Raw genomic sequence first — 26,529 nt, forward strand, 5'->3', positions numbered from 1 at the left:
CTATAGAGCGAAAAATACGGTAAGAGGGTTTGGGGGTTGCAGTTTGGGCACTCGGTCTCTAAAAGGTTCGCCATCACTGGTCTAGAGGATCTTTGGGGTCCCTTTGAACTCTCCAATTCTGTGAGGCAGCAATGGTTCTGAATACAAGTTCTGGAAACCACAGGAGGGGAGAGCGCTCTTTTGCTCAAAGCATGCTTTTGCAGGTTTCCCACAGGCCTCTGGTCGGCCACTGTCAGAAGAGGATCCTGAGCCAGATGGGTCATTGGGCTGATCCTGCAGCCTCTTCCGGCGTTCTTGTGTTCAAACGAATCAGAACGAATGCTCATTAAACAGGCCCTCTTGTAAATAGGGCAGCTTCCGGTGGGACTAGAGTCTGCATTACCAGAGGCATGGAGGGCTGTCTTCAGTTGACAGGAATATGGAGAGGGGAGGGGAGAGAAATGGCAAGCAGTTGAGTCAAATGGCAAATGCTATTTGACCCTTTTGTTTACCATTTCCTCCTGCATCTGTGTGTCTCTGCCAGCTGTGGATAACTCTTCATCCACAAATGCTGCTGCTGCTGCCATAACGCTCCTTTGTCACGAAAGTGCTCTAGGACTCTCTAATGTGGTTCTCCAATATTTTAATATGAGATGCCCAGAGAAGTTTGGTTTGTTTGTTTATTTACCAGCAAGATTTACATGACCCTTAATCAAAAACACCTCTGGGCAGTATGCATAAAACAATATTACATACAAGAAAATACCAATAAAAGCAAACTTTGAAATCAAGCAGACATAGAATTTTTCCAAGTATGGACAAACCCAGCAGTTTTAAAACAAAGATTCATAAATTTGGATAGGGTTGCCTAAACAAAAAAGAAAAACCCAGTCTGATTGCTATAGACCGGCCTCCCCCACCCTGAAGACCTCCAGATGTTTGGGAAGACTCCCATCAGTACCAGCTGGCACAGCCATGGGGTGCAGGGGCTCATGGGAGTTGAAGTCCAAAACGTCTGGAGGGACCAGGTTGGGGAAGGCTGATACAGACCAAGTGGACCTCCAGGCGTTATACAGCCTCCATCACACCTGACCATTTGGCATGATGGGTGGAGGCTGATGGGAGAAAGAGGCCAGCAACATCTGGAAGACCCCAGAGTTTCCTGCCCTCACTCTGGACCACCTGGTAGTGTAGCTGTTGTGTGTAGCGGTGCTTTCACAAGTGAGGCTAAAGCAGGGTTTTCGTTTTTAAAAATGAGTATTTTGGCTTGGGCATTTTAAAAAAAAAATCCTACATCTTTGAGTCAAATGTGAACCCTCCAATGACACTGAATGTGGCAGATTTGAGTTTAAAATGTGTCTGTTCCTGCATTGCAGTGGGTGGGATTCGATGGGCCTTTGGACCCCATCCAACCCTGCAGTTTTATGATCCTTCCATTTTCCATGCCACATAACTGCAATTTTTTTGGTGTCACTTCTTTGAGGCTATTTGAAAGCTGCTTTTGTGAGATCTGGGACTGCAGTGAATGGAGCTGCCTCTACTCTGTGAAGCTGATTGTGAATGTCTGCATTGAGTTCCCCTTTCATTCATGTCCCTCCATTCATCTTTGTTGTCATGCTACCTCATTTTTGTTCTTTCATTCTCCCCCCCCCCCCCGCTAAAAATAACCTCCTTGGGATCTTCATCATCCAGACCTGTATCATGCACAGTCTGCCTCCTGCCACTCAGCTGTGGAGTCACCATGTGTCCTCCTTTACAGGATGATTATCCTCTTTTCATGGCCAGCTTCATAACGCAGGATGGCACTGTGGTCTAAACCACTGAGCCTCTTGGGCTTGCTGATCAGAAGGTCAGCGGTTCGAATCCCCGCGATGGAGTGAGCTCCCATTGCTCTGTCCCAGCTCCTGCCAACCTAGCAGTTCAAAAGCACGCCAGTGCAAGTAGATAAATAGATGCCACTCCAGCGGGAAGGTAAACGGCATTTTCCGTGCGCTTCCATCAGAGTGTCCTGTCATGCCAGAAGCAGTTTAGTCATGTTGGCCACATGACCCAGAAAACTGTATGTTGACAAATGCCGGCTCCCTCAGCCTGAAAGCGAGATGAGCACCCAAACCCCATAGTCGCCTTGGACTGGACTTAACTGTCCTGGGGTACTTTACTTTTTTTTTACCATATAATGAGCCAAGTTTAGGCAGATGCTTCAGGGGAAAATGAGAGGGGTGGCAGGTTTGGATCAGGTTCCTAGCTCATTTCCCTCTCTGGAGGGGCAACCGCCCTCGCCAAAAGGATTCACCCAACAATCCTGTGCTTGATCCTTCCAGCCGCTATTGGCTGGTGGCAGAGATGGCTGCATCTCCTGCCCCCCAATGGGGCTTTGTGTGCGCAGCTGCTGGAGCATTCTCCTAAACTGCAAATAAACAAACCGAGTTAGTGCGTAAGCACTAGGACAGCACTGGCTTCCCTCTCCCCGTCATGCGCTTGTGCAGACAATGTTCTTGCACAGGCAGTCCAAGATGGCGGCAGCTTGTGCCCTGTTATGGCTGATGGCTGCAGCCGCTGCCAGTGCCAGAGGAACTGGGTGGGCAACGTAGAGGCTTGGCTGAGGCTACAGGGACGGCACCTGGCCCAGTTGCTGAGCATGGATCCCACCTCTCCTCTCATGCCCGCAGCTTGGAAGCAGCTTTGGTGAGGGTGCACGTAGCCTAAGACCCTGTGTAGGAGTGAGACGTGGTCGAGGGGCCATTGGGTTCGCCTCGCGTGGCAAAATGTATTGGGCCGGCCCTGCCTCTCTTTGAAGGGTTGTCAGAGAACTGTTGTCCTCTTGAAGGGCTGTGTGATCCAAGCTTGCTCTGAAGATGAAGGATCACCAGAAGGAAGAGCTTCAGGTTTGACTTTGCCCATTCATACAGTATACTGAGCAGACCTGCAGTTCGTAAGGCAGTGAGAGGCCATTTCAGGTTAGAGTCTCATGGTTAGACCAGCTGTTTTAAGAGGCAGAACATAAGGAGTGGCCCATCTAGTCCAGAATCCTGTTCTCACAGCGGCCAACCAGATACCTCTGTTGGGATATGCACAAGCAGGATTCGAGCAGAAGAGCAACGCTCCTCTCCGGTGGTTTCCTTCTGAATTGATGTTCAGAAAGGTTACTGCCTGCCTCCAACTGTGGAGCCATCCTGGCTAATAGCCATCAAATTTTCCGCCATGAATTTGTCTCATCCTCTTTGAAAGCCATCTAGGTTGGCGGTCATCACTGCTTCCTGTGGGAGTGAGTTCCATAGTTTAACAATGTGCTGCATGAGGAAGGACTGTTTTTTTAATCTGTCCTGAATCTTCTAACATTCTGTTTCACTGGAGTTCTAGTTTTATGAAAGAGGGCAAAACTATTTTCTTTCTCCAGTGCGTGCTTAATTTTACAAACCTTTTCTCTAGGAGTTTCCTGACAGGGAGTCCCTCTATTTACTTGATCGTTTTGGTTGACCTTTTGTGAACCTTCTTGGCGATTCTGAACTGAGGGAGTTTTTGGTGGGTTTTTTCTTTTTCTTTTCGTGTTTCTACTTTCAACTCTTGCCTCTAGAAGGGAAAGAAGCCGCCCTCCTTGCAAAGAAAGGGGATTTATTTATTTAAATTCCTTTCTGCTGGCCTTCAACATCGCGGTGGCAGCACTTTCCTGTGCGAGGAGGCGTGTGGGAAGGTCTCACGGAAAAAAGAGCTGTAATTTTAGATGTTTGGATTCTTGTTCCGAGGGGAGACGAAAAGCTGGAGGATGTACTTATGTGGCGAATTTAAAAAGTGGTGTGTAACTGAGACAGGCTCCTTCCAAACCACCAAGAACGCAGAAGCCTCTTGTCTAGCGGGTCCCTGAGTCGCAGCAGCAGAGCCGAAAAGGGAGCGCGTTCGGAGCAGCGGGGAGCTCTATAGGGCTGGACCAGGGCAGGGATTCCTTCTCTAGACCATGGAAAATAGACCTGTGTCTCTAAACGCAATGGCTGCTCCTCAGCTGCCTCTCTCTAAAGGGAAAAAATGTAGTAACTGCTGCCTTGACAGATCTCTCAACTGCTATGAGTTCCCGAGGCCAGGATCAGGCAGGAATTTTCAGTGTCCCACCCTCAGCAACCCAACGCCAGAAAATGATTTCAGACCTCCTGTAGGCAGGCATTTGGACGTTTGACCCAACAAATACAATTATTACCGTTATCCATTGGCTTAGCTAACAGTATTTATAACCCTTGGATAACTCAAAGGGAGTTTTCAGCAGCTGGACAATGTTTCCAAAATTTCACCAGCGTTTTAGTGCACCATTTCTCTTAGCACATGTAGCTGTGTGTACAATTTTGCCTGATCTCTATACTCTTTTGCAAGCAGATCTGCATAATTCAGTGTACCTTTGTAGGTCATTTTCACTGACATGTGCACTTCCAACGCTCACTTTCCCTTAACATACATATGTTTTGGTTGGAGAACTCCGTCACAAAATTCAGAGCAGGTTGGATTTGGAAGGACAGCTGCATTTCAGTTCACGTATTGTTTTGAAAATTCAAAATGAGGCAGACTTGCATTAAAATGTGAACAGAACCACATTTCTCACTCACCTACCCACCCCTAACTCTTAATATCCTGGCTGGGGGCAGCTCATTCTCTGACACTAAATTTTGAGAGGCAGGCGGCTAAGAAAGGTGTCCAGAAGCCTTTGCCCCTGTTTCCAATCTTACCTTAGCCAGAAATTCACAAATGGCAGCCGGTAAATAGAGTAAGACATCTGGTGTCCTGCCTCATTTACAATATGGGCATATTACTGAACTGTCATCAAGGATTCTTGAGACGGGGCTTCCTCAGTGATGGCACCCAGGTTGTGAGAACTCCATATTCTGGGAGATTTTACTCAGGGCCACACCTGGGTGGCTTTTAGGGTTAGGGTCAAAACAGCATTTAGTTTAGAGAGAAGGTAAGAGAGGGGACATGATAGAAGTTTATAAGATTATGACTGGCATGGAGACGGTGGATAGAGAAGAGTCTTTCTCCCTCTTTCATAATGCTTGAACTTGTGGCTATCCAAGGAAGCTGGATGTTAGAAGATTCAGGACCGATCAAAGAAAGTACTTCTTAATGAAGCCTTATTGTTGTTGGTATATTTATTTATACAGTACTATGCCTTTTCCCCTGATGTGACTCAAGGCAGCTTACAGATAAAAACAGGAATCACTAGGAACATAAGACAAATCAATCAATAAAATACAGTTAAACACTGATAGAATTAAAACTCTATCCATATATAAAATCTGTAAAACGCATCAATAGTTACAATAAATGATAAACTATGGATCTTGCTCCCACAGGAGGCAGTGATGGCAGCCAAGCTCGATGGCTTTCAAAGCAGAATCCTGCTTAGGGCTAGCTTAAGCATATGTGGCCCTGGGGTGCAAAGATCTGCCCAGTGCGCCCCTCCCCTGTTGCCCAGTCCCAGGTGCGCAGGAGGGTGGAGCTGGCCAGCCGGCCGGCTCGGTCACCCCTGAACTCATGGCATAGAGCTGCCCGCAGCAGAAGAGCCTAGCATGGTGCTCTGACAGACGCGCAGACTCTTTCCTGGACTCAATTCTCTTTTTTTTATTATAAAATATTTATTAAAGTTTCACAAATTATACAGACAAACACAACAATATAAACAAACACAAACAAAAAAAAGAACAAGTATAATTTCAAACCCTTATTTTCTTATAACTTACTTCTCCGACCGCCTCATACCTCCCCTTTCTGCATTCCAATTTCAAATTTTAATTCAGCAAATCCTCACCCTTAAATTTATCTAATTTTTAACCTTTCTTTTCTTTTAACTTAATCCTTACAACTGTAATCCACTTAATTTCTAAACCAGCATCATTCTAACATTCATTAATTTTGCAATGTTTCTTAAGATAGTTCTTAAATTTCCTCCAATCTTCTTCCGCTGTCTCTTTTCCCTGGTCTCAGATTCTGCCGGTCATTTCTGCCAGTCCCATATAGTCTATCACCTTCATCTGCCATTCTTCCAAGGTGGGTAGATCTTGTGTCTTCCAATACTTTGTGATGAGTATTCTTGCTGCTGTTGTAGCATACATAAAGAATGTTCTGTCTTTCTTTGACACCAAATGGCCGGCCATGCCCAGGAGAAAGGCCTCTGGTTTCTTAAGGAAGGTATATTTAAATACCTTTTTCATTTCATTATATATCATTACCCAGAAAGCCTTAATCTTTGGGCACGTCCTGGACTCAATTCTCGGGCCCCGGACTCTCGGCCTGGTGTCCCTGATAGCCTGGCGCCTGGGTGCCCCGCACCCCTAGTGCCTATGGGTAAGATGGACCTGATTCTGCTTAGGAGCTTCCTTTTGGGCATCTGGCTGGCCACTGTGGGAGCAGGATGTTGGTTTAGATGTATTCTTGCATGCTTTTGACCTAAGCAATATTTTAAGGTGTTCTCTTTCATGTTTCATGGTGTGATACTTTCGTTTTGCACAACAGTGTTCCACTGTCTCAAAAAGTTTTGCCAGTGGAACCAGTGAACCACCAAGGGACATTAACCTGGCGCTACAGTGGATGCAGCCCTATCTAACTTTCTCCCTAATGCTACTGAACTGTTTCTCACTTAGAGCAGGTTTGTTTCCTCAGGGCCGGCCCACCCATGAGGCAAAATGAGATAATCGCCTCAGGTGGCAGAATCCACCAGGGCAGCAGATCCTGGTGTTGAGTCCCACCCCCACCCACTGATAGAGATCTTCCCTGACCCCTTCTTACCTGGCATGGAGGGAGTCACCATTTTGGGGTCTGCCTCAGGTGCCAAAATATCTTGAGCCGGCCCTGGTCTCCCTTTTCCCAATTGAAATCAGCTGAAAAGCTCTGTGCAGCGACAGAGCCCATCTCAAAGCTGTGCGGGGATGCTGATCAGAGGCAGCCCTTGTGTGATTTGTGTAGTGCCAAGTTAAAGGTCCAGTGCTGCAGTTATTTATCCTTGTCAAGGAACAGTCCCCAGGGCTCACCTGGAAGATCTATCATCTGCATGGGCCTTTCGAAAGCAACAGATGAAATACGGGCATTTCCCTTCCCCCTCCCCCTTCAAGGAACTGCGAAAGGCATTTTGAACGGGAGATCAGCTTTGAACCTGATGAGCTCCACAGATGTCTAGATGAACCAAACCTTAATAAAGCAGCAGCAACCTAAATGTTTCTGTAATTAAACCAATATTGCCTGGAATGATTTTCTTTTCCAGATCAGGAAGTGTCTTGCACCACTGGAATGAAATCTACCACTTTGTGGAACATCTGGCCCACAAATTTATAAGGTAAGAAATTTGGCTGATAGTAGGTTGATTTCAAGGAGGTTAAGTGTGATTAGGCTTCGGACGTGCATGTTTACTCGGAAGTAAGTTCCACTATGTTCAATGGGGCTTAAAGGTAAAGGGTAAAGGGACCCCTGACCATTAGGTCCAGTCGTGGCCGACTCTGGGGTTGCGACGCTCATCCTCCTTTATTGGCCGAGGGAGCCGGCGTACAGCTTTCGGGTCAAGTGGCCAGCATGACTAAGCCGCTTCTGGCAAACCAGAGCAGCGCACGGAAACGTCGTTTACCTTCCCGCCAGAGTGGTACCTATTTATCTACTTGCACCAGCATGCTTTCAAACTGCTAGGTTGGCAGGAGCAGGGGCCGAGCAACGGGAGCTCACCCTGTCGCAGGGATTCAAACCGCCGACCTTTTGACCGGCAAGCCCTAGGCTCTGTCGTTTAACCCACAGCGCCACCCGCGTCCCTCAATGGAGCTTAGTCTCAGGTTAAAAGTCCTTTTGTTTTTCTGAGTAAACATGCATGGAATCATGGAATCAGGCCTTCATGTCTAATTGTGGATTATACCAGAGGAGAATCAAGTTCTTTCATCTCTCTTGGCTTCAGTTGGGCTTGACCTTTTGATTCTTCATAACATCACAGCTGAGAAGAATTCATTGAGCAAATTCACAATTTAACTTGGTTGTGGGAGGGAACCCTCTAGTTTGTTTTGCCTTGAGCTTTCCTTTTGCCTTACATTGGATCCTGTTTAATTAAAAGAAGGGAGCATAATTTATAACACAGAATGAATTCCAAAATGGATCCTTTCCTTCTGTATTTTCATGAGCAAGGTATCTTAAGGGGCTCCACGCTGACCGAAATAAATCAATTCATTCATTCTAAGGGTTCCTCTCTCCATCTCATTAAATACTTTGTTTTTGTTTTTTAAAAACCAGGGAAGGTATACTTCTAGCCCTTGTGTTATGTTTTTCTAGATCACTGGTTCCCAAAGTGGGGGGTAGGATTACTGGAGGTGGCGCTCAGAAGCATGTTAATCACTTATTTACAATTGACGGGGCTGGATCCTAGAGTGAAGCATTTTCCTTGCTTCCTACTCTTATTGCTTTCAAAGCTATTTCCTTAGGTTACATTTGTTTGTATTTATGATTCTGAGTTGCCACAGTTCACAAGATAGCAGTTATTGGAACAGCTGCTGATTTTCTTAATAATTTGTCACTGTACATCAGTGGTGGGTGAAGGTTTGTACATGTTTGATAAATCACTACAGACAAATATTTTATGCTCTTAAATTTCCTTCATCCTTCTGTTTTTGTTAATAAGAATTTGGGGAGAAATTCATGCAATATTCTTGGCTGGATTTTGTTGTGTTATTATCTTCCTTAGTGGGCCGCGCAAGCCGCTGTTCTGAATAATGCTATTTATAGGGTTAGGGCAGGGGTTACTGTGGATGAGTTTATGGAACCAAGGGAATGGCAACCAGGTAAAGTTTGGGAACCACTGCTTCAGAGTCTAGAAGCACTTCAGGCTTGCATAGCTGTGCACAGAAGCCTGACAACCAGCCATAGCTGTCAACCGTCCCTTATTTGGTGGGAAACTCCCTTATTCCAGCGCCATGTCCCGCTGCTGTCCCTTATTGATGATGTCCCTTAAATTTCCCGGGTTTCATGCTCGCCCGGCTTGGGAGGGAAGCAGCGGCTCGGGGTCCTACGCCGCGAGGTCCTACGCCGTCGTCAGCCCTTCCCCACCTGGGGGGGGGGAGGGAGAGAGACTCTTGCCCACGCTGCCCGCGAGCCCGGAGGCAGCAGTGGTGGCGGCAGGTGAGGAGGCGGCCTGAGAGAGGAGGAAGAGGAGGGGATGGGGAGGGACACAGAAGGGCGCCGCCGTAACCACCTCATACCGGATTGACAGCATCTTTCAATCCTACCAATGTATCTAACTCTTTACAATATCAAAATCCCTTATTTGGGCTGCTGATCCCTTATTTTCAAATCTGTGTTGACAGCTATGCAACCAGCTGATCTTTGGCACTGTGTGAGGGGCTGGGCAAGCACCAGCAAAACTTCTTTTGGCTCAGCTATGCCTCTTCACACGTCCCACCTGTGATGTCATAGATTACATCATCTGTGGGGCAGGTGGGCGTGGCTAGTTAGGCCCTGCAAACTCAGTTGGTTCCCCACCGGCTTTTGACCTATGCTACAAACCAACAAGTTGTCATGGTGTTCTCCAAAGGAACCTGCAAGATCACCTTACCTCATATCCACCCACTGGACTGCTTCGGTCAGTGGAAATGGTTTCAGGTGCCCCTTAATACCTGTTCCCTATTAGTAAGAACCTTTTAGTGTGGCAGCTGGTGTGGCAGCACCAACACTTCGAAACTCCCTGCCTGTTGATACCAGACAGGCACCTTTACCTTACTCTTTTCAGCGCCTGCTAAAGCATAATTGTTTAGACAATCGATCCAGATGTTTAGAAAGTTGATGCAGGTCTTAATCTGTTTTCTGTCTATTGTTATTTTAACTTTTTTGAATGTATTTTTTTTTCATTTTTCTTAGTGATGAGTTCGTTGTCTTATCTTTTTCATAAGCAGCTTTGTTTTTCTACAGTCAAGTGGTCTGTATATTTTACGAAATAAATAAATAAACATACGGAAATATTTCTGACGGGTGCCAAAAAGAATACAGCGAAGATCGCTGCCTGATATCAATAGGCAGGGAGTTCCAGAGTGCAAAAGATTGTTATTTTTTCAGTTCCAGCCCTAGATGGTTCAGAAATGATCCCTGGGTGGGTCCCAAACTCTTTACGTTCATGTTTGTCCATGGTGAACCAAAGTGTGGATTGTAACTCTTGTGTTCCCTTTTTCCAGCCCCCAGCTGAGGATGTCCTTCATTGTTTTCTCAACCAGAGGCTCAACTCTGATGAGGCTCACTGAAGACAGGTAAGAGGGAGCCGGGAAGGCAAGGGTGGTGGTGGGCTGCAAAGGTCTGAGGCTTGTGCATCGTGCTCACCAGGCTTTGCAAGGCCAGGAGCAAACATGACCATGTTGTGGATGTCTAAAGAAGTTGGAAGATCCAGTGAAGAAGGGACTTCTTCACACAGTGCAGAGTTAAACTATGGAACTCGCTCCAACAGGAGGCAGTGATGGCCACCAATCTAGATGGCTTTAGAAGAAGATAAGACAAATTCATGGAAGAGAAGGCTATCAAGGCCTACTAGCCTTCACCGTCAGAGGCAGCACTGCTTTTGAGTAACAGTTGCTGGAAACTGCAGCAGGGAAGAGTGCTGCTCTCTTGTTCTCGAACCCTGCTTGCTGGTTAGCCACTTTGAGAAGACTAGGTGGGCCATTGAGCTGACCCAACAGATTCTTCTTTTGTTCTTATGACAGTGAGCGTTCAGTTCTGAAGGGATGCTTGTGAGGTCTGGTGCCGAATCTTACAGCCCTGGGTTTGACTTCCTATCCCTGTTCTGATTTTTGAACCCATGTGCCTTTGGGGTTTGGAAACCTGCAAAGCGTTTCTTTTTAAAGACTGCCGTGCTCCAAAAGCCCTCCAGCACCTTGTCATGGAATATATTTGGGTCCTGGGATGGTGCTGGTGGGATTTGCTGCATTCTTGAAACAAACTAGAAGCTAGCTTTGAGAAAATGCCAGCTGGAATGAGGAGGCTGGTTCTTGTGCGCAATAATGACACAACTGGCGTTTTAAGGCTGTATCCTTGAAGGATTTCTTTAAAAGACAACTTAAAATGATGTGGAGCGTGCCCCCAGTGCTACAATCAGCCCAATTAAAGTTTCCATAGAATCAATAATAACGAGGGAACTTGTGGAAGAAACGCTTTTCCCTATCCTCTTTCTCTGTGCCATGTGTCGTTTTATTTTATATTGATGATATTCTTTCTCCTGGGGACACCCCCCAAAGTCCCCCAAACACGCTTGAAATTGTTAAGCCTTCTGGCCTCATTAACATGATGGTGCTTCTCATCAAGTAAGGAATTAAACAGATAACGTTACTGCGAAATGTTAACCGTTCAGCTGGAATCTCCCTGGAAAACCAAACCTTTTGCACTAATTGTGAACTGAAGAAATGGGAATTTGTCACAAATGTTGGATTTTGTGGAGACCCCCTCCCCATGTGTTGGCTGAACTGGCAATCTCCTTCCCATGGAGATACCAGCAGCATGAGTTCATTTGGAGATAGTCTGAGGACCACAGAGGCGTTATCTTGGCTTGAAAGCCTTCCGAACTCCACTTGGCTCCTTCGAGTCAGTTTTCACAGCTGAGTGAAACACCACAGAGCCCACCCTGCTCAGCCTGTTTTTAATCTGCCTGTGTGCCTGCATTTTGGAAAGATTAAATTGGATGTCCAGGACTTTTAAAAGTCTTTCCCATGAACTCATTAATCTTGAAGTTGGTTTGGATGGAGGAAGAGAGGGAAGAGGGTGGCTACTTTCACATAAATCTGGAGCCTGAAGATTAGACTCTCATAATACTAGAGATTGTGGACGTCCAGTGAAGATTTAGGACAGTTAAAAGGAAGTCCTTTTTCACACAGTGCATAGTTCAACTATGGAACTCCCTCCTGCAGGAATCAGTGATGGATCCTTTTAATTTCCACAGCTTATAACAATTGCTTTCTCCATTTGCCTCAAGTTAGACTGATTTTCACCCAGCAATTTAGCAAGGGGGGGGGGGAATCCATACCCCTGGGCCACCCCCAAGCAATGCCCTGCCATACTCTCTTTACTCTTTTCTGAAGCCAGGTGAAATTGTCTGCTAAGCTATAGATCTGTTACACCAGGGACGTCCAACTCCCAAGAGGCTGCGATCTACTCACAGTGTAAAAAGACTGGCAGTGATCTACCCATTGTCTTCGGATGGATCAAAGTTGTTGGGCTTTTTCTGGGAAGCCAAAGTTGTTCAGGTTTTTTTTTAGGAAGCAAATGAATGAAGGAAATGTAAAGTTTTATCTCTATGACTATGATATATGCAGCTAGCATCTATGTTACATTGTTACAAGTATATGAATGAAGGAAGGAAATGGAATATATGAATGAATGAAACTGAGTGAGCATTGTGATACACACAGAACATAATCAAAAGTCGATTATATAAAACACAGTTTAGGGTCCTGAATCCGCAGTCAAATAGTGGACCTTAATCTGATGGTCAACTTTTTGGCTAGGAACCAAATGTTGCTGAGCTTTTTTGGGAAAGGCAAAGTTGTTCAGCTTTTCTTAGGGAGCCAGAGTGGTTGAACTTTTTTTATGAAACAGTAGTTGTTGAGATTTTTTATTTATTTATTTTTACTTTTTATTTTTGGGGGGAAGGAGATCCCTGAGAGACCAGAGATCTACCAGGAACACCCCGCGATCTACCAATAGATCGTGATCTACCTGTTGGAGGTGCCTGTGTTACACAATGTGATTTATAAATTCTAGCTATATAAACTTCATTGATTCATCAAAATATTGGGAGCAAGAAGGTCCAGCTGCTTAAATTCTGTGTAACATGAAGGCGAGGACTGGCTGGGAGGGACAGAATAAAGAACTATAGAACCATAGAATTGTACAATTTGAAGGCCACCTTGCCCAACCCCCTGCAATGCAGGAATACAGTGGTGCCTCACAAGACGAAAAGAATCCGTTCCACGAGTCTCTTCGTCTTGCGGTTTTTTCGTCTTGCAAAGCAAGCCCATTAGCGGATTAGCGCTATTAGCGGCTTAGTGGGCTTAGCGGATCAGCTGATAAGCAGATAAGCGGCTTAGCGGATCAGCTGTTAAGCGGCTTATCTGCTGATCGGATCAGCTGATAAGCGGCTTAGCAGCTTTGGAAAAGGGGGGGAGGGAAAAAACCCCGCAGGAACTCGCAAGACATTTTCGTCTTGCGAAGCAAGCCCATAGGAAATTTGTTTTGCGATGCACCTCCAAAACGGAAAACCCTTTCGTCTAGCGGGTTTTCCGTCTTGCGAGGCATTCGTCTTGCGGGGCACCACTGTACTTACGAGGTGTTTAATAAACTGATCCTGAGCACAGCTTGGGCCCCAGGATACAGTCTAAAGTGCACCTAGGAGACTACCACCTTGCGGAAACTAGTCAGGTCTGATCAGTACCTGGAAGGGAGACTGTTCAGTGAATATATCTGCATTCTCTTGTGTTCCATTGATGGTAGAAAGGCAGGATATTGATGTAAGGAAATGTATTACAAAAATGAAAAGAACATGCTTGACATAACTTCATTTATTTATAAAAATATTTGCATGCCGCTGTGTCATAAAATATAAATACTGTATAAGCAGTTTGCAGCAATAAAAACAAACAAAATACAGTAAAACCACAAAAGTTAAAAGCAGATATCAGTTTACTATTGCGAATGGATGTATACTTACCCTAATTGCCTGGATTGGCCTGGCGAAATAGAAAGGTTTTCCTCAGGTGCTTTAAGACGGCACAAAAGGTTGAGTTGGCTAAATTCAAACATCTAAAAATGTGTTCCATGTCTCAACTGCGTTGCATTTCATTTTGAAGATAGTTTGGAATGGGCAGATCTAAAATCTTTATATCTGAATGTTATTCCTTGTGCACCAATTTTATCCATAGCGAGTTGGCTTTCCCTCAGCGGAGATGTTGTGTTCTGCTGTTTCAGGGAGCAGATCCGTCAAGGCTTGGAGGAGCTCCAGAAGGTCTTGCCAGGAGGAGACACGTACATGCACGAAGGCTTCGAGAGGGTAAATCGCAAACCGCATCAGCGTGACACTTGCTCCCAATCACACTGTGGGTGGGCAGCGGGTGGATCAGGACTGAAACATTGCTGTTTCCAAGCATGACCCCTTATTCTTCTCACGTTCTTCTTTATGGTTCTGGTGGTCATTTTTGTTTCTCTTTCAGGCAAGTGAGCAAATTTACCATGAAAATGTTCAAGGTAAGAATGAGGTTGGGGGTCACTAAATGGAAGCCTAGGACTTGCCGATCAGAAGGTTGGCGGTTTGAATCCCCAGGACGGGGTGAGCTCCCATTGCTCAGTCCCAGCTCCTGCCAACCTAGCAGTTCAAAAGCACGTCAAAGTGCAAGTAGATAAATAGGTACTGCTCTGGCGGGAAGGTAAACAGCGTTTCCGTGCACTGCTCTGGTTCACCAGAAGTGGCTTTGTCATGCTGGCCACATGACCTGGAAGCTATACGCCAGCTCCCTCAGCCAATAAAGTGCTGCAACCCCAGAGTCGTCCGCGACTGGACCTAAAGGTCAGGGGCTCCTTTACCTTTACCTTAAATGGAAGTTGCTTTATTGTCCTGTAAGTGATGGACGGATGGTACCTGCCTCTTCTGCTGCCCTACCTGTGGAAAATGTCAGGTTTAGATCCCCACCCTTGAACTGACTTGCTCAAAAAGGGAACCTAAAGAACTGAGGCCAGCAGCAGTAACAGGTCTCCAGGCCTTATTGACATATTAAAAGCCAACCTATTGCTGGGTCTAGTTATGGGATCAGCCTGAGAGTTCTTAAGCAGCTGGAATGTGGATCTGTGATTTGTCCCTGGGAAGGGCTTGTTCTGAGTTTACCATTTGTTCTAAAACAGTTTATAGAATTAAAGGATTGCAGTTAGAAAGGATCCTGATCGTCATCTAGTCCAACTGCCAGCAATGCGAGAGTTACAGATAAAGAATGCATCTAACCTTTGCTGAAAAACTTCCAATGAAGGAAAGTGAGAAAGCTCACAGTTCAAGACTCAGTCCCCAAAATGGCGTTTGATGACCTAGAGCAGGCATAGGCAAAGTTGGCCCTCCAGGTGTTTTGAGACTACAGTTCCCATCATCCCTGACCACTGGTCCTATTAGCTAGGGATGATGGGAATTGTAGTCCCAAAACATCTAGAGGGCCGAGTTTGCCTATGCCTGACCTCGAGTTTAAAATGGAGGAGCAGCCAAACAAGAGTGTAGGAAGAATTTCTGCTTAAGTGGGGTCCCGGATAATGAGAAAGAGTGGGTTTCTTACTGAATAACTAGCATTAACTTGGGGTTTCCACTTTTGATCCAGGAACTGAGCAGGCAGCACAGGAGTCCTGGCCAGAGATACTGCACTAATAAACTGACCTGAGATATTTGTGATTTGATTTGAATATTATCACGTTAAAGAGTTGGTTTTTAAAGCCCTTCACAATTTGAGAACTGAAGTCTGGCAAAGTAAGTTTTAGATGGCTCCAATCCTCTTGGGTGCTACTTTTTTTCAACTGCTTTCCTCAACTGCCCCAGAAAGCAGCTGAACCCAAGACTAGCAGAGTATCTAAACTGATTTTTCATTCTCTCCAGCAATGTGGCAATTAAAAAAAAAACCTGCTCTTGGGTCTTTTTTGGGGGGAGAGCACTCTAACCATAAGGTATTTTAAAGAGGCTGTTAATTACTGGGGCTTTTGTTTTTTTCTCCCTTGCAGGTAGAAGTCTTGCGATTATATTTAGCTTTGACAAGTGCAAAATGTCATCTTTAGCATGTAATCCTTGATTCCAGAGGCCTCTCAGATTTACTGCAAGGAGCTGCCGGCAACCATCCAAATTACCTTTAATTGGTTCTGCTTCATGATGCTTGTGTGCTTTTCGGTTGATACCGATGACAAGCCTGGGCCGGGCTTAAGAGCGAGATAACAATCTCCTTGGGAGAAGAATGCATTTTGGCAGGCGGTGCTGCAATCTAGATGATAATATGCTTGGCTCTTCTACTTTACAAGCAATTCTGTCATAGTGGGGCCAGCTCCCAACTAGGTCCAGAGTTCATGAACCTTCCAGAGCATTATTTGCACCCGGGGCCAAACTCTACAGGGTGGAGGGCACAGCAGCAACCATTGATTCGTTGTTTATTATTTATAGCATTTATATCCCACCTTTTTCTCCAAGGAGCTCAAGATGGTGAACATGGTTTGCCCCCTCCTCATTTAAACCCACAACAGCCCTGTGAGGCTGTGGAGCGATATTGTGACTAGCTCCAGGGCCACCTTGTGAGATACAACATAACTGAGTGGGGATTTGAACCCTGGTCTCCCAGGCCCTAGTCCAACACCTTAACCACTATGCCACACTGGCTCTGGCATGGCTCCAACTCTCCCTTCCTCACCCTAAAAAGTAAAGGGACCCCTGACCATTAGGTCAAGTTATGACTGACTCTGGTGTTGCTGTGCTCATCTCGCTTTATGGTCGAGGGAGCCGGCATACAACTTCCAGGTCATGTGGCCAGCACGACTAAGCCACTTCTGGTGAACCAGAGCAGCGCACGGAAACACCGTTTACCTTCCCACCGAAGCGATACCTATTTATCTACTTGCACTTTGACGTGCTTTCGAACTGCTAGGTGGGCAGGAGCAGGGACCAAGCAACGGGAGCTCACCCCATCGCAAGGATTTGAACCACCGACCTTCTGATCAACAAGTCCTAGGCTCTGTGGTTTAACCCACAGCGCCACCCGCGTCCTCACCCTACTATAGGACAAAGGTGGGCTGACTCACAGAGCATGAGTCGCTGATAAGTTTTAGAAAGCATGAGTGTGTGCTCACAGTCGTTCCACTGATCTGTGCTTCTGAATATGCCCTCTTGCTTATGGGCATCAGAAGTATCTTTCTGGGTTAAGCCCAAGGTCAGCCTTGTCCAGTGTCCTTACCATCAGTGCCAGCAGTGTTGCCCAGGTTGCCCAGTAGACTCTGCCTTTCCTTCTGGAGACCCATGGCAGAACTGTTAGAATTCCTGCTCCATGGTTGCAGTCATGGGATTGTTGTCTATCACATGATGGTGTGTGTTTTCATTCCACAGAGTGGGAAGTGACGGAGACAAGATGTTTGTGTTACTGTGTTCCGTGAAGTGGGACTATTGTCCTTTGTTCTCTCTCTTTGCTTTCTGATGCTAGAGAGAGAGGGAGCCACGTTGCAGTGCTTCGTGTGTGTTTATATGTAAATAAAGTAGATTAGCCAAAATGCTGAGTTGCTGAGGTCTGTTATGCAAGCTGCGAAGACTCTGCAGATCCCTAAGTGTGCCTTTAATTGGTTGGCATTGGTCGCTGTGATGTTCGGGCAGAAGAAAGCTTATGAAGCTCCCGAACGGTTGACCAGGAGGGAGGGAACATACCAGTCGGGCATGTGTCTCTGCCAGAGTCCTACTCGAGTGTAGGCTGAACTCCTAACAAGAACTTGTCTCATGGCATGCTGACGTCACACTCTTATGCATTACCTTCTTCGTAATTGACTGACAGTGACAGAAGGTGGGGAAATGCAGGATGTGGACCCCTGGCAGAGCATAAGGCTCAGTCCCTGCCACCTTCAGGTAGGCCTGGCTAATATTCCTGATTGAAGCCCCGGAGAGGCACTGTCAACTAGTGTGGACAATAATGAGCCAGCTGGATGTCTTTGCATGCCAAAAATCCCATCTTCCGTCTCTGGCATCTGCAGGCAGAGCTGGAAAAGCCTCTCTGTCTGAAATCCTGAAGAGCAGCTGCTGCCACTCTGTGAAGACAGCTCTGAGCTGGAAGGACCAGTGATCTGACCTGGGAGAAGGCAGCTCCCTGTGTTACTGTCATGTCATGGCACGAGGCACATCCTGTTAGATGTCACGGATGGGATGGAGGAGCCAGATTCTGTGGCTTGTTCTGGAGGCAGCTGCACATTTGCTGCCATACTTGGTTTGGTCCTTGGGCAGAAACATGTGATGCTATGTTTAAGTCAACACCTAAGGCAGGCATAGGCAAACTCGGCCCTCCAGGTATTTTGAAACTACAGTTCCCATCATCCCTGACCTCTGGTCCTGTTAGCTAGGGATGATGGGAGTTGTAGTCCCAAAACATCTGGAGGGCCAAGTTTGCCTATGCCCGGCTTAAGGTGTAAACCGTAGCTGTGCCGAAGAGGCATTTGGAAGTATCTGTAATGCGCAGGGATGTATCAGAGACCCACAACAGACTGTGCCCCCTTGCTGTGTGTTTGCTTGGTTGCAAATCCAAGTCTATTGCTGTACAGTGGTACCTCGGGTTACATACGCTTCAGGTTACAGACTCGACTAACCCAGAAATAGTGCTTCAGGTTAAGAACTTTGCTTCAGGATGAGAACAGAAATCGTGCTATGGCGGCAGCAGGAGGCCCCATTAGCTAAAGTGGTGCTTCAGGTTAAGAACAGTTTCAGATTAAGAACGGACCTCCAGAACGAATTAAGTACTTAACCCGAGGTACCACTGTATACTGTACAGAAATGGTTGGAAAGGCACAGATACTAGCCGTAATTCTTCTGTTGTGGCCTGAAAAGCACAATAATGCTGTAGAGCAAGTCGTGCTTTAAAGCTCCATGTCCAAGTGTGTTTTTTTGCACCAGAGTTTTCCCTCCTGCATTTCAGGGGGTTGGACTAGATGACCATCAGAGGTCCCCTCCGACTTCACAGTTCTGTAATTCTATGATTCCATGCATCCACATGCCATTTGATAATGCTCCACTTCATCTCCTCACTCACCATATTAATGGAACGGTTTTCCTCTCTTCAGGTTATAGGACGGCGAGTGTCATCATTGCACTGACTGACGGAGAGCTTCACGAGGACCTTTTCTTCTATGCAGAAAGAGAGGTAAATGGGATGGGTTCAAAATCAATGGGAAGATGAGGGGGTGGGCGCCTGGCTCCCCATACCTGCCTGTTCAGTCAAAGGTGGGTTTTGTCAGCAGGAATTTTTTTTGTCTTGCCTTCAGTGAAACTATGTGAGCCAAATAACCTGCTTATGTGGGTCATGTATGGTTCTTGAATATATGGAGTCTATATTTCTTCTGATCACGAACAGAAGACCTTGCCCTTTCTCCCTACTAATGCCAACCTGCCTTCACAAACCAATGCGAGTGGCGCTGTGTCCTCTTGGGCTTGCCAATCAGAAGGTTGGCAGTTTGAATCCGCACAACGGGGTGAGCTGTTGCTCTGTCCCAGCTCCTGCCTACCTAGCAGTTTGAAAGCATGCCAGTGCAAGTAGATAAATAGGTACCACTCTGGCGGGAAGGTAAACGGTGTTTCCATGCACTCTGGTTTCCGTCACGGTGTTCGTTGTGCCAGAAGCGGTTTAGTCCTGCTGGCCACAAGACCCAGAAAGCTGTTTGTGGACAAACGCCAGCTCCCTTGGCCTGAAAGCGAGATGAGCACCGCAACCCCATAGTCGCCTTTGACTGGACTTAACCGTCCATGGGTCCTTTACCTTTAACCTGTGCACACCAAATTTTAGGGAGCACTGCTTCTGCATCAGAGGCAAGGCAGTCTGGACAGATGCGATTCCTGGCCTCTTCTATAGACGTCAAGCTCTTTGCCTGACCAGCCTTGCTGTGGAGAAGCAGGGAGTGGTATATGCTGGCTGTTCAGTTCTGTGGTCATGGCACTTGCCATTTCACAGAGGAAGGGTTGAGACTGAGCGACCGATCCCAGTACACCCATCTTTTAGAAACCCTCATACTAAAATACTCCTCCCATCACGGTGCAAGGTTGCTGCAGACAGCTTCTCAAGCGCATCTCCCTGTGCTTGCAAGAGATCGCATAAGCGAACCTGTATGGTTGGGTGTCAGCAAAACCAAGTGTCCACGAGGAAATTAAGGGGCCACCATGTAAACAGCAGAGGCAGCCCAGAGGGGTTTCTCCTACCCAGTCCATAGCCACATCTCAGCTGGGATTTGAAAGTTCAAATGGATCCCATCCAAACCACATGTAGCATTTGACCCATCCGTCTAGACCACACTGGCTTCCACTGACCGCCTCCAAGAATCAGCCTGGCTTACCAACACCCAGTTTCATCCAAAACCCTGTTCTTAGCCATGTTCTTTTACAACCCCTATTCTTATTAAAAAACCCAAGAAAAGGCACAGCCTTTATCTCCCTTCTCCGTGCAGATGAAAAACCAACATTTTATCTCTCTCCAGGTTTTTCAGAAAAGCAAATAACCCCTTTCTTTGAGACAACTCGTTCATTAATCTTGTTTTGCCTCAGGAGACAGTGAGCTATCAGGTTCTGTGAGGCCGATGGCATATCTTTGCACCCATAAAGATCATGTTTTGCCTGTCTGACTCTGTCTGCCTGGTGATCAAAACTGGCATGTGTTTTAAGCAAGCCTGACAGCAAGACTTTTGATTCCTTTCTGGAGACTCAGGCAGACAAGGGGAACTTTGTCCAGACAAGCTGGAAGCCACAGACTGACAGTTCAGAGGTCTGTCTCATAGATAGATGCATGTGACAAAATGACTGCAGAGTTCACCTAAAATTGCACCTCATTTGGGGAAAGAATAAGAAAATGGAAACAGATCTGTTAGCTTTTCTGTGTGCAGGGCCCTTGGCAACCATCAAGGAGTAGGAACAGGATCTGACCCCCAAATGAGAGGTCCCTTGATGTGGAGCGTTGTGAGACCATCATGCCATGTGTCTCCCTAGTGCGATTTTAAAATTTAAATTGAAAAGTAGCATGTAAGTTTTCATGTAAGAGAGCTGGCTTGGCACGCATCCTGTGCCATCTGTTTGGAATCAAGCCCAGGTGTCCTGAAAGAAAGGGCAGGTAGCAGATCAGAGTGTGGGAGGGGCTGAGGGAAAAACCACATTTGAGCTTCATAAAGGTAAAGGTAAAGGGACCCCTGACCATTAGGTCCAGTCGTGGCTGACTCTGGGATTGCGGTGTTCATCTCACTTTAGTGGCCGAGGAAGCCGGCATACAGCCAGCATGACTAAGCCACTTCTGGCGAACCAGAGCAGTGCACGGAAACGCTGTTTACCTTCCCGCCAGAGTGGTACCTATTTATCTACTTGCACTGGTGTGCTTTCGAACTGCTAGGTTGGCAGGAGCAGGGACCGGGCAACGGGAGCTCACCCTGTCGCGGGGATTCGAACCGCCAACCTTCTGATCAGCAAGTCCTAGGCTCTGTGGTTTAACCCACAGCGCCACCCGCGTCCCATCGAGCTTCATACATTCAGCCATTTATTACATTTATATCCCAGCTATCCTCCAGGGAGCCCAAAGGTGGCCTGCATACAGTGCCCCACCCTCACGACAAACAGGCAGTGGCTGCCCCAAGGTCACCTGGTGAGCAGAGGCCCTTGTCTCTCCCCAGTCCTAGCCCAGCACTCTTAACCAGGCTAGCTCTTAAATCCACTAGCTCCTAATCCACTTTCCCCTCCATTCGGGTTAGACTGGCATAGTCCACACCCACATGAATTTGCACATGAGGACTCTTTCCTGTTCATGCCAGGAGTTAAAGAGTCCATCCCCTGAATTCTGCTAGAGTTTCAAACTGTCTTCAAAAGCAGTAATCTTTCATGTTGCAGTAATCTAACCTAGAGGTCACCTGAGCATGGATTGCTGAACCCAGGTTATCCTCATTCACTTGATGGGTGGTCCCATATTTTAGGGCTCATCCGGACTTCCTTTGGTGTTAGATTTCTAGGCACATGTCTGCACTTCTTGTCCAAGCATAGATGTGTTCGGGTTGTTGTTTTTGTTCCAGTGCTTTCCCTGGGAAAACCTCCATTTCACTGCTGAATCAGAGCAAATACTACTAGTACTAATTATTAATAATAATAATAATAATAATAATAATAATAATAATAATAATAATAATAATAATAAATTTATTATTATTTATACGCTGCCCATCTGGCTGGGTTTCCCCAGCCACTCTGGGCGGCTTTCAGCAAAATATTAAAATACAATAATTCATCAAATATTAAAAGCTTCCCTAAACAGGGCTGCCTTCAGATGTCTTCTAAAAGTCAGATACAGTGGTACTTTGGGTTACATACACTTCATGTTACAGACTCCACTAACCCAGAAATAGTACCTCAGGTTAAGAACTTTGCTTCAGGATGAGAACGGAAATCGTGCTCTGGTGGTGCAGCGGCAGCGGGAGGCCCCATTAGTTAAAGTGGTGCTTCGGGTTAAGAACAGACCTCCAGAACAAATTAAATTCTTAACCGGAGGTACCACTGTAGTGGTTTATTTCCTTAACATCTGGTGGGAGGGCGGTTCCACAGGGCAGGTGCCACTTCCGAGAAGGCCCTCTGCCTGGTTCCCTGTCACCTCCCTTCTCATAGTGAGGGAACTGCCAGAAGGACCTCAGCGCTGGACCTCAGTGTCTGGGCTGAACAATGGGGGTGGAGACGCTCCTTCAGGTATACAGGACCAAGGCCGTTTAGGGCTTTAAAGGTCAGCACCAGCACTTTGAATTGTGCCCAGAAACGTCCTCGGGAAATCAGTGGAAAATCCAATTGCCATTTGCTCCAATTCAGTGGTAAAACACAGGACCTCTGATTCCTCAGGCTGTGCTGAACGGCCATGAAGGGCAAATGCATCTTTGGCAATCAGGCCACAGACTGCGGTATCTATTCCTAGTCAGAGAAAGCAGCCTGGCCAAACCATTCCCAATTCCTCAGTAACAGGATAAGACAACTGGATGTACTCCATGCACAACGTCCCCCTTCCTGGATTTGATTTGATTTCTTTTGCAGTGGGTGGAGTTGGGAGTTCAGGCCAGTGGTTGTCATAACTGGGAGACCACCCTCCTCCCTGCATGAATGTTGCAACAACCCCCCCCCCTGCTGTTTAAACACACAAAAGGAAGCAAAAGCTTTAGGGTAGCTGAGCCAGGTTTTTCGGAGCTTTAAGAGGGAGCTTGGGAGGCGGGTGGCGCTGTGGTCTAAACCACTGAGCCTAGGGCTTGCCAATTGGAAGGCCGGCGGTTTGAATCCCCGCGACGGGGTGAGCTCCCGTTGCTCAGTCCCTGCTCCTGCCAACCTAGCAGTTCGAAAGCGCACCAGTGCAAGTAGATAAATAGGTACTGCTCCAGCAGGAAGGTAAACGGCGTTTCCTTGCGCTGCTCTGGTTTTGCCAGAGGCGGCTTAGTCATGCTGGTCACATGACCCGGAAGCTGTCTGCGGTCAAAGGCCGGCTCCCTCAGCCAATAAAGCGAGATGAGCGCTGCAACTCCAGAGTCATTTGTAACTGGGCTTAATTGTCAAGGGTCTCTTTTCCTTTGAGAGGGAGCTTAGCAGGCAAAAGAGCCAGTTATTTCTCCAGTACATCCCAGTTCAGAGTGACATGTCATTAGTTGGGTAGTCTCCAGTGCGTTGTTTTATTGACTCTTAACAGGATTTTGATAGTTGAATCGGGCTGATCTGCTCAAGGGCGAGAGAGATGCTATATATCAGGCAACCTGATGAAATGCAATGCTGTGATGGTGTGAAAGTTGGATTTGTTCTGACCAGAAGCTGGAGGGAATTAATTAACTGGAATGGAAATGTGGAGGTGGTGGTGAGGTTTCCCTCACATCCCCAGTAAAAGTAGAATTTTGAGCCTTGAACACCCAAATGGAAAGATTCCTTTTGTGGAATGAAAATTAAGGTAGTCCAGCAATAAAAATAAGTGATGATAATAAAACTTGGGCGGAAATAAATTTGCATTTGCAAGAAACAGGTCCACTAGCTAGATCTGAATTCGCCCCCCCCCCCTTCTTTTGTCTCTTATTTCAATCACACTGTTTTTGTTTGTTATTATTCTGGCCCTGATTTTTTGTTATGTTATCATTTGTTTTATGACAAGTCAGCTTGGGATCCTCTTCTGGGACTGAAAGGGGGCATAAAAATTTTCTTCTAAAACGAAATACATCAGTTCTGAGAGCATAGCATTCATCCTTAATAATTCAAATGTTATCAGTTAAAGTTCAGGAGGTGACTGGCTTCTGTATCTGCTCTCTGGTGAGCCAGGGCCTGGAAGCATATTCTTGCTTTGGAAGCTCCTGGGCAAATGGACCAGGTCCAGCTTACTGGTTGGCAGTGGGCAGCCCAGTGTGATGTAGTGGTTAGTGTTATGTACTGAAGTTCTCACCCTGGGCCAGCAGGGGAATACTGTAGATAGTTATGCAAATGAAGGATCGAAAGTGACGTTCAGTGATTGGATAGTTTGTATGCAAATGAAGGATCGAAAGTGACGTTCAGTGATTGGATAGTTTTAGAAAATGGCAACAGTTACATTGTTCTGGAGCTCTATGTAAGCAGGCTGACTGAGCTCCTCAGGCAGTTCTGTTCCAGCTTACAAATAAAGAGCTGCTTTGGAAGAATCGCTGTGTCGTCTGCTATGTCTACCCACAATGTAACAGATAGAGTGCTGGGCTAGGAACTAGGAGGGACCAGGATTCAAATCCCCACCCAGCCATGAAATTCACTGGGTGATCTTCAGCTACCCACTCACTCTCAGCCTAGCCCACCTCTGGGGAGAAGCTGCAGTATGTATGCACCTTGAACTCCTTGGAATATAAATGTAAAGGTGGAATATAAATGAAAAAGGATATGGCGATGGCAGAAGCACCCGTCAAAAGGCTGGATGGACTCCTCTGGGCCTGCCATTTTCATTTGGGAAAACTAAAGCTCAATACCTCCCTGTTGGCTATCATGGGAAAACGTCTTTTCCCCTTTTGACAGAAGTGGATGAAATTTGAAGGAAATATCTCTTTTCAATGTCTCAATTTCCTATAACTTTAAGACTCTCTCTTTTCCCTACTGGTGAACTTGTAGACAGACTTGTTAGGCGTTGGCAGGTAAAATGGCTGGATGGTTGAGTGGGTGGGTAGGAGTTAGTCATCACTTCTTTAAGCTCAAACCTGAAGGCAGCCACAAAGTCAAGCCATGAAAACCATGTTCACATGATTCCGACTTTAATCTGTGTCAGTAATTATCTATTCTTTATTCTCTTGCTCAAGGCAAACCGATCCCGTGACCTTGGGGCAACTGTGTACTGCGTTGGTGTGAAAGATTTCAATGAAACACAGGTAAGTTCCCAATATACCAGATTTGCACAAAACAGCAGTTTGTGTGTGTGAACTCCATCTTTTATAGGAACATTTTGTAAGAATGCCAGCAGCACCTGCACTTTGGAACTCACTGCCTATTGAGATCAAGCTGGCGCCTTCGCTGTAATGTTTTTGGCGCCTGCTAAAAACATTATTGTTTAGACGAGCCTACAAGAAGTTTAGAAAGTTAACACAAGTTTAATCTTTTGTGAGCCTATTGCTATTTCAACTTTTTGCAGCTTTAATATTACTGTTGTTCATTTTTCTTGGTGATAAGTTTATTCTTTCATCTTTTTTGTAAACTGAGGTTGGGTTTTTTCCACAGTCAAGTGATGAATAAACTTTATGACATAAATAAGAGAGCCAGTGCTACTTATGGCATGTTTGCTCAGTTCCACACCTACATTCTCCACATATGCTAATGTTATAATTTTTTTTAGGTCTTATAAATATATAATAAATGTTCACAAATGTACCAAGCAAACACATATATAAATATATAAACCACATGTCTAAAACCCACAGGAAAAGTCCTAAAGCCATTTTGACTCTTTCAGTCAACTCAAATATTTCTCTACAAGGTCGAAGGAAATGCAAAAACCTCCCCATTGTCTCTGTCCTCACAAATCTTGCCTTAAGGGCACATTTAAGGTATGAATAGAGTGAGCCTGTGACCTGGCTCAGGAATTAAGTATTATCATTACAAAAGGATGACCAGGTCAAGTGACCATTAACAGGTAACCTGGCAGACAGGGTAGAATCATAGAATGATAGAGTTGGAAGAGACCACAAGGGCCATCGAGTCCAACCCCCTGCCAAGCAGGAAACACCATCAGAGCACTCCTGACATATGGTTGTCAAGCCTCTGCTTAAAGACCTCCAAAGTAGGAGACTCCACCACACTCCTTGGCAGCAAATTCCACTGTCAAACAGCTCTTACTGTCAGGAAGTTCTTCCTAATGTTTAGGTGGAATCTATTTTCTTGTAGTTTGGATCCATTGCTCCGTGTATGCTTGTCTGGAGCAGCAGAAAACAACCTTTCTCCCTCCTCTATGTGACATCCTTTTATATATTTGAACATGGCTATCATATCACCCCTTAACCTCCTCTTCTCCAGGCTAAACATGCCCAGCTCCCTTCCCCGTTCCTCATAAGGCATCGTTTCCAGGCCTTTGACCATTTTGGTTGCCCTCCTCTGGACACGTTCCAGTTTGTCAGTGTCCTTCGTGAACTGTGGTGCCCAGAACTGGACACAGTACTCCAGTGAGGTCTGACCAGAGCAGAATACAGTGGCACTATTACTTCCCTTGATCTAGATGCTATACTCCTATTGATGCAGCCCAGAATTGCATTGGCTTTTTTAGCTGCCGCGTCACACTGTTGGCTCATGTCAAGTTTGTGGTCAACCAAGACTCCTAGATCCTTTTCACATGTACTGCTCTCAAGCCA

General features: G+C 46.2%; 1 protein-coding gene and 1 long non-coding RNA gene across 2 annotated transcripts in view; one reads left to right on the forward strand and one right to left on the reverse strand.

The window, feature by feature from the left end:
• The window catches only part of LOC309536584, a 179,789-nt gene that overhangs the window by 110,753 nt on the left and 42,507 nt on the right, over positions 1–26,529 (reverse strand). The window lies entirely within an intron of this gene.
• ANTXR1 (ANTXR cell adhesion molecule 1) overlaps positions 1–26,529 on the forward strand; it is a 126,481-nt gene that overhangs the window by 6,908 nt on the left and 93,044 nt on the right. Inside the window, exons 2-7 of the mRNA XM_082230144.1 lie at positions 7,217–7,288; positions 10,149–10,220; positions 13,921–14,002; positions 14,163–14,196; positions 18,772–18,851; positions 24,991–25,059. Of these exons, the coding sequence (XP_082086270.1) occupies positions 7,217–7,288; positions 10,149–10,220; positions 13,921–14,002; positions 14,163–14,196; positions 18,772–18,851; positions 24,991–25,059 (409 nt within the window). The remainder of the gene's footprint in view (positions 1–7,216; positions 7,289–10,148; positions 10,221–13,920; positions 14,003–14,162; positions 14,197–18,771; positions 18,852–24,990; positions 25,060–26,529) is intronic.

Source organism: Podarcis vaucheri (genome assembly GCF_965113315.1).
Source record: "Podarcis vaucheri genome assembly, chromosome: 7".
Lineage (NCBI taxonomy): Eukaryota > Metazoa > Chordata > Lepidosauria > Squamata > Lacertidae > Podarcis > Podarcis vaucheri.